The following is an 8,616-nucleotide window of genomic DNA, read 5'->3' as shown; positions in this document are numbered from 1 at the left end:
ATATATATATATATATATATATATATATATATATCTTGTCCTAAAGACTTTTAGGTCTTATATAAGCACTTTGAATTGCCTTGTTGATGAAATAGACTAAACTTTCTGTAATATGTGTGTGTTTGTGTACAGGTGCAGACTCAGTTGTACCAACCCCCAGAGCTGCCATGCCTCAGTCACATCAAGATAACTGTTACTGCCATCGGAGAGGACGGTCTCATTTACACCAGAACACAGAATGCAGGTGTTACATAAGAGCACAACGTCATTGAGATTACCTTTTTTTAATAGTAAATACTTGATTCAAAACATAACCTGTCCATAGGATGATAAATAATTGCCCTTTAAACAGCAGATGTAACAACAAGTATATGTACAGTATGTACTGTATGTGTAAACCAAAAGCAACAACAGGTTGAGGTGTATGGTATTTCCTAGAAAGTTTTTTGTATTTTATTGAGATGGGACCAAACAGACTTGTATCGACTCTAAAATTGTCAGTCTTTTTTTATTACTTTACTCTGGTGTTTTAATTTAGAGACAAAAATGTCACATTAAACGTGTGTGTGTGTGTCAGAGTATCAGCTGGACCTGCTTCAGGAGAAGATTCAGCAGAATATGAAGACATTGCCTAAGCAGAAGCCATACACCTGGAAGTCAGTCCTTGGCTGTTCCGTCATTGGACCTGATATGCTGTGGTATCGAGGACAGCTGCTGGAGGTGCTGGGAGGACATGTTAAAGTCAGTAAGACACACACAAAACGTAATTTTCTAGTTATTTTGGAAAGACCTTTCATGGACCATTTAAACTAGATTCATCAACAAGCAAGCCACAGCTTGTCTGGCTAAAATTATATATTTTTTTATACACCTGGCATCTTTATCAATAACTATCTTTAAAAAAAAAAAAATAGTGCTGTCAAACGATTAAAATATTTAATCGCAATTAGTCACATCAATGTCATAGTTAACTTGCATTTAATCACACTTTTTTATCTATTTTAAATGTCCCTTGTTTTTTTAAATTTCTTTCTCATTTTAATCCTGTTATCAACCTGTAAAATTGGATCGGCTTGCTTTGTGCAAATGTTTTTTTATTAAAAACAACATTGGCATATAGCTTACTATAGTGTTCAATTTCACACACAACATTCTCACTTGGAGAAAAAAAATCTCTCACAAAGTTTAACACTGTCCATCAATAAAAGGGTGGAAAAAAATACATTGACGAGGGGACGGAGAAATCGCATCAACTGTATGCTTGGCCATCAAGTGGTAACAACAAAACACACAGATTGCTTTGTTCTTGTCAATAGAACCATTTGGCAACTTTTGAAAAGTAAACTTTCCATCCAAAATCTAATTGGCATCCATTTCGGCGTCTCACGCTCGCCATCCACTCAAAACGTAAAGTTACTACTCTTTGGCCGGCTTGCGAAGTCCAAACAAGTGTGTTTGCAGCATACTTGTTTTTTTGTTTCAAGTCTAGCTAGATCAGGTGTGGTGTTGTAGTTTTTCTACGTTACTAGTTGTTGCAACAACATATGAAAAAAAACTACAAAGTTTGCTAGGCCAAAAAGAACGTTAATCTTGCGACTAAAAAAACTGACGCCGTTAAAATGGTTTTGCATTAACGCTGTTAATAATGCGTTCAAGTGACAACACTAAAAGCTAATAAATGTTTGGTTTTACAAGGTACAATATGTGGACTACGGCCTGGTGGAGAGCATCCCAGTGGTCCATGTGTACCCCAGGCTGTTGTGTGATGACATTCCTCAGCTCTGTATACCCTGCCAGCTGCACAGCATCAACCCTGTAAGAGTTTGTGTCGGTATATACAAGAGACATAAAAATAAAAAGAATCATAATACATTTTATTGCATTTATATTTTTAAATCAATAACTATTAGAATGATCTCCTCTTTGGCTGTTTAGGTTGGTGGAAAGTGGCAGCGGGATGCGGTGGCCTTGCTGAGGGAGGTGTTGTTGAACCGCTCTGTGGACATGCAAGTCATGGTAGAATTGCGCTCAGTAGCTCAAGGTGGTTTTGGTTATCAACTAATAATAGAGTAATTGGTGACTGTGTGTGTGTGTGTGTGTGTGTGTGTGTGTGTGTGTGTGTGTTAGGAGCTGCCGACTGACCCAAGGGGACCCCTCAAAGTTGAGCTCTTCCTGGACAGGCTGAGCCTCAGCAGGATCCTGTGCCACCACGAACATGCTTCCATTGACCGGACTGTTGTGGCACAGGTTTGTTTGTTTCTGTTGCTTTCTGTTTCCCGAGATAAAGTGGTGCTTGCCCCTAATTCACTCAAGAATATACAGGATGTATTTCTCTGCAGGAACATGCAGAGACGTCTCCTGCCCTCCTCCTGGATGATTGGGACATCAACACTGAGGTATTGTAGTGAGAATATAAAGATTAGCAAAAGAAACAGAAACAACTCAATTTGTCTTACTTTAACCATATCTACAGCTATCATATAAATCTGATGAGCAACATCTATATCTTCACCTAAGTGGTTATGACTCGCATCCCATATACTTGTTTACCCAAATTAAATGATTTAGTTGGGCAAAGCAATTTAAGGGTTAAGGAAGTGGAACATCTAGCAACATAAGACACATTTATCTCGCAAGCTAAAAGCAGAAGTGATCTGTTCATTAGGTGGACACTAACTCAAATACTGTAATCAGATGTTCATGTTGCTCTGTGTCTGCTGCATGTCTAAGAAGGCAAGAGTTTTCAACAAGTTGGCAGTAACCACTTGGAGGTTACTGGGCTTTTTTGTTTTGGAGTCTTCCTGCTCCTAAATGGCCAAAAATCACTTTTGTTCTATCAGCTGTGTTCTAACCAGCAGTGATTGTGAATTATTATAATTTATAAAACGTCATACTGGTAGGTAATATTTAGCAAGCTATGTGCAGTTTTGATCGATTAAGTCTAATAACAGTTGCCTCTAGTCGCCCTTTGGGGCGTCAGTTCAGCTAAAAGAAGATTTAAGCAGCATGAATAAACCAGTGAAGTGAACTATAAAAGTCTCATGACTGACATAAGACCTCAGTTTACTTCTCTCGCTACAGTTCATACTAGTTTCATGTTTTGATCCTTGTCTTTACCAGAAATGCACAAAGCTGCAGGGTGAGTAATTTTAATGCAGATGCTATGTCTCCAGGGTCTAGAGGACCCAGAGGAGCAGATGTTGGGGCCCTTTATCCAGCCAAATCTGCCACTGGAGGGAGAGCAGTTCCAAGTCAGGGTCAAGCACGTATGGACCCCCAACGAGGTAACTACTAACAGAGAAAACATAATCTATTTAAAATGTTGTGTGCTTACAGTAGTAACAATGAACAAACCAAGTGTGTACTGGTAACAGGAGGCTACTGTTAAAAGAATTTTAGGTGATAAAACTGAGTCAGTTGAGTAAAGAATGGATGTGCATTGTAAAAGTCACTTAAACATGATTGATAGATCTTAATACATTGTGCCAGATTGTTTAACATTGTAAATGTAGTTACAATGTTAGTCATTTTGGACACTAGAATTTAATAGTTATGTTAAAATCAGATCACTTTGGTCAACTGACAACAAATTGCCCTACAACTGCAAGGTATTTTTATTATTTATTATTGTTGACTGTAGTTAGTTATTAACTCTTTATGAATGAAGCTAAACTGAAGTTTAAACTGTCTGTCCTGCAGCTGTTCCTGTGGCCTTTGGAGGGGGAAGCTGACTTGGAGGTAGATGGAGAGACTCTGGAGGAGGCTCTAGACCGAATCAATGCAAAGCGCTACAGTCTGCAACGACTCACCAACTTTTGTCATGGTAACATCTTACTGTGTTTACTGCATATGTTTCCTGGCATGGATGGGGCTTTTTTTTTTTTTTTTTTTAAATCCATTTGTCTGTGTACAACTGTAACACTGGTGACGCCCTAATGTGCACGTAAAGCCAAAAAATCAAATCAGCAAGCAGATTTTTAATTTTTTTTTCTCTCCCCCATAGTCCCATATTTAATTTTTTCTGTTGTAAAGAGAGACCCTGAGGTTTTGTCTTTTTGCTTTTGATAGACCACAGCAGAAATTCAGTGGAGTCAGACATTTGTGTGCAGAGTTCCCTTGGATAGACCTGATTTTATGCTTGTGGTTTCCAGGCAGTCCCTGTTTGGCAGAGTACAGTGATGGGAAGTACTATCGGGCCAAGCTGATCAAATTCACCAGCGTTGAGCCTCTCCTGCTGCTGGTCCAGCATGTCGACTTTGGTTCTGATGACACTCTGCCCACCAGCAAGTATGAACTTCACACACCGCAGGAGTAGTTTTATTTAAATATCCATATTTAATTATTTTATATACACTTAACATGACTAAAGGTCCACAGGTCAGTATGCAAACCTGCAAATGACTAAATTAAAAGTGATAATGGGAGAACTTATTAGAGGTATTTGTTTTCCCATTAATACACTTGGGAGCTTGAGAATGAAAGAATCTGATGTTCTGTCACTTCCTTTCAGGCTGCGTCAGATGCCAGCTGAACTGCTAAGATTTCCATCGCATGCCCTCAAGGTCAAAGTTGCTGGGTTCAAGGCTCCGATTGTGAACAAGCATGAACAAGTGCTGCCCTACAGCCCCGGGTGGAGCGTGAAAGCGGCAATGGACATGATCGACATGTTACACGGCTGCATTACAGCCTCTGTTGTGGTAAGAAACACAAATCATGATTTGGAGCTTCACGATTAGGGCCAAAAGGATAATCACGATTATTTTGATCAATGTGGTGATCACGATTAATTATCACAATTATTTGTTGTTTTTAACCAAAACAAAATTTTATTGTCACATAGGCTATTTTTAACTGCGTTCACATCCATATTATGCTACATTCTTCTTATGTAAACACATGTAAATGAAATTAGCCATCTGAAATAAATAGCCTAGGTTTTTTTTTTTTTTTTTTTCTCTCTGAGAAAGCTCCTTTACTTGTTTTTAACAATAACTGATTAAAAGAGATAGGGAGAGAAGGTAGCGTGATGGACGTATGTTACTCACAGAGAGACGGCTGCCTCGTTATGAATGGGTCCAGCACGGGTCGATTGGCGGGTCAGTGTAGTTACACATGTTGTGTGTAAGAAATCTCTGTATTGTCACTGCGCTGCATTTTTGTGAACGAGGCCTATGAGATTCTGGCCATGAGTCACATCTCTCGTCCAAGTCCAGCAGCTCCGTCTCACACGCTATTACTCTACGAACTGAAGTTAGTTGCATTCAACAACTTCTTCTGTGTTTTTTTTGCCGTGGCGGCTGCAATTGCAAAGTTACCAGCGAAAACACTGGTACAACCACAGGGTTGCCTCTCATGCTTAACAATATACAGCTGTGTTAATAACAACTAAAACTGTAAACAAATGTCAGAAGTGTGGCCGGCGCTGTGTGGCGGGGCTGCGCGGAGAGTAAGAGAAAAGAGAGTAAAGGAGAGATCCAACACATGCACGGCTTTACAGAAGAAATGGGTCATGTAACGTAAAATTAAACCATATCCATATAAACAACATTGCAGCGGATGCAAGGACGATAGGTGCACCGGTGAGACCTAGAGGAAAAATATTACTCGCGCCCTGTGAGCTAACAGACACTAACTAGGACCAACTAGCACTGCTCACTGCTGCTAACATAATGACAAAATGTTGCGTTTACTGGTAAATCTTGAGACCGACGTATAACCAATAAAAATAAAAACGGAGCGTTCTCTGAAATGACTTATTTAAAAAAACGCTCAATCACGCAAATTTAATCGTGGAAAGTCCAAATGGGGGCAATGGCGGCACCCTGTCCTTGTCCTATACAACAGACTCTCTCTCTCTCTGTTGCTGTTGTTGCTGCCCGGGAACATGCAGGGGGGTTGGGGGGCGTTTCCAGTTCTGGCGTTAATTTTCACTCTACGTACTGTGACTGAAACACGCCGATCAATCTCTAGTTGTTGCTTGATTGTGGTTGTCTGGAATTATCTGGGTTTTTATATGGTGGCTGTCTGACAATTTGTTCTCAGGTCTCTCTTGAAAAAGTGCTTGATTTTAACATTTTGACAACAAAATAAGACTCAACACCACAACAGTTAAGAAGGTGTCTGATGTAAAACCTAGTTAATTGAAAGAAGTCGAAGCGCCGGCATACTTGGATCTCTATTTCAAACACCCAGTTTGTCTCATCTTTGATCTTTCAGACCTTGTCAGAGTCCGAGACATGACTTTCCAGCGTCTTACTGCCTCCATGTGTCCTTTTTGTTTATTCAGGCCCGGGACCCAGAACTCACAGTGCTTTTGTACAATGAGAAACAAGAGTTGGTCCATCTGCCTCTCGTGAGCAGCGGACTGGCTGAGTTGGACTGAAGAAGAGTGGAGACGTGAGTTTTCAGCTTTATTTCAAAGTGCTTTTTAAAATGTTGATTTATCTGAGGCCCGTACTACAAATTACGATCAACCTGCCCTGAATTTATTTCAGTTATCCGGCTTCGCCTAACAACCGCGATCCCGCATAAGTGGTAACACAGTGGTTAAAAACTAGTTCAATCAACCCAGGGTTTTGCAATCCTGCGACGGGCGCATTCACATAAAAGAGGCGGCGTTTGCACAGCATGACCAATCTCAAACAGCCAACATATAACAGCCGCATATTTTAAGAGCAAACTATAAATAAAAACTATAATTATACGCTTACAAGCTTTTTTGCAACAGAACTTAGTGTTAAAAAAAATTACAATCTGGTTTTGCATCACATCACAGAACTGAGTTTGCACTGCTGAGTACACAATGCTATTGCCTTGATATTGATATTGTCTGTAGAGGCCGGGAATCCCGCTGTTTAAGTGCTGTTGGACCTCACAGCAGGGTTTGATATAGTGGACCATGCGGTCCTCCTCTCTCGCCTTGATGCGAGGCTCGGCACTTCAATGGTTTAGCTCCTATTTGGCAAATAGGAGCTTCTTTGTCATAATGGTGACTTCTTCTTGTCAGCTGCTCTTCTCTCTTGTGGGGTACCCCAGGATTCAATTATTGGCCCTATCCTGTTTTCCTTGTATATTTTGCCATTGGGGGCTATTATAGGAAAGCACAACCTGTCTTTTCATTGTTATGCAGACGATTTGTAAATGTATTTGCCTATGAAAGCGAATGACAGTGTCGCACTAGACTCCCTGCTTAGCTGTATTAATGATATTTAGTTGTGGCTTTCACAAAAATTCTTAATTTAAATGAAGCTAAAATTGAGTATCATCTTCAGTACTTCAGGCCAAACGGCCCAGCTTCGAGTTTGGGAGCTCTGGCTCCATACCTTAAGCCAGCTGTCAAAATCTGGAGGTTATTTTTGATTGCAACATGAAATTTGACAAGCAAATCAGCAATGTTGTTAAAATAAGCTTTTTCCCGCTTCATCTCCTGGCTAAAGTTAAGCCTTTTCTTAAACATGCGTGATCTAGAAAAGGCGATTCGTGCGTTTATTATTTCTAGGATGGATTACTGTACTGCTCTTTATGTTGGTTTGAATCAAACCTTCATCACATGACTTCAACTTGAACAAAATTCTGCTTCTCCCTTTTTAACCATTACAGCTAGACGTGCACACATCACTCCCGTTCTCTACACCCCACTTTGGCTTCCTGTGCGTTTTAGAATAGATTATTTGTTTTCAAGGCCTTCAAACCGCCTGGCCCCGGAGCATTTATCCAAGATTTTAACCCTGCGTGAGCACAACCAGCTCTTGGGGTCTTCAAATCAACTGGTTTAAGAAGTCCTACGGTCCAGGTATAAACGGTGGGGTGATCAGGCTTTTGCGGTTGTTGCCCTAAGACTCTGGAACAAGTTACCCCGATATTCGGACGATTACAGATGTAGCTCTTTTTAGGTCTAAACTCTGTTTTAGAATGGCTTTTAATATTTTTAATAATAAAAATGGCTTTTTAGAATGGCTTTTAACGTGGTAGTGGTGTGACAATTGCTCTTATTTCTATATTCCCTTTTTTGATTTGACTGTTTTTTACATTTTCATTGTTTTTATTGTATGATGTGTTGTATGTGTGTTTTATTTTTGGTGTCTGATGTGAAGCACTCTGGATACTTGGTTATTGTAAAGTGCTATATATAAATATTTGTTGATTGATAATTCTACATGAATATTTAGAACACAGACACGGTTTTACAGGCAAAAGCAAATACAGGCCCTGCTTCCTAAATCAGGGAGGAAAGTTGGCGAAACAAATAGCCGATGCGGTAAATGCGTAAATCACAACTTATCTTTACATGACTATCGGTATCACTTCCCCATCAGTCAGGACCAAGATATGACCATAATTACACTTATGCTTTCCATAAACTGCCGTTGCTTTAGCCTATTATTTCAGTTGCAACGTTGGCAGCGATAAACAATCGTGAGAGCCAATAAAAAATATAAAAACATAATTCAAATTGATGTACGTATTGGCAACAAATGTCTCATTAAGCTGACAAATAGCCTATAGGCCTACGTAATTACCTCTGCTGAAAATCTACATATTTGATCAAAATACCCATCAGGGAACGTTGGCGGGGTTGTTGGTCTTTAAATGTTTTAACTTTTATGAGCGCACCTC

At 39.8% G+C, this 8,616-nt stretch overlaps 1 protein-coding gene across 1 annotated transcript in view; it reads left to right on the top strand.

The window, feature by feature from the left end:
• rnf17 (ring finger protein 17) overlaps positions 1–8,616 on the top strand; it is a 31,247-nt gene that overhangs the window by 21,806 nt on the left and 825 nt on the right. The window contains exons 27-37 of the mRNA XM_034886458.1: positions 133–244; positions 578–741; positions 1,696–1,815; positions 1,936–2,016; positions 2,128–2,247; positions 2,340–2,396; positions 3,174–3,284; positions 3,700–3,823; positions 4,152–4,287; positions 4,511–4,697; positions 6,287–6,396. Of these exons, the coding sequence (XP_034742349.1) occupies positions 133–244; positions 578–741; positions 1,696–1,815; positions 1,936–2,016; positions 2,128–2,247; positions 2,340–2,396; positions 3,174–3,284; positions 3,700–3,823; positions 4,152–4,287; positions 4,511–4,697; positions 6,287–6,382 (1,308 nt within the window). The 3' untranslated portion in view covers positions 6,383–6,396. The remainder of the gene's footprint in view (positions 1–132; positions 245–577; positions 742–1,695; positions 1,816–1,935; positions 2,017–2,127; positions 2,248–2,339; positions 2,397–3,173; positions 3,285–3,699; positions 3,824–4,151; positions 4,288–4,510; positions 4,698–6,286; positions 6,397–8,616) is intronic.

Source organism: Etheostoma cragini, chromosome 11 (genome assembly GCF_013103735.1).
Source record: "Etheostoma cragini isolate CJK2018 chromosome 11, CSU_Ecrag_1.0, whole genome shotgun sequence".
NCBI lineage: Eukaryota > Metazoa > Chordata > Actinopteri > Perciformes > Percidae > Etheostoma > Etheostoma cragini.
Note: the sequence above shows the minus strand (reverse complement) of the source record. Positions and strands in the feature narration are given on the sequence as shown.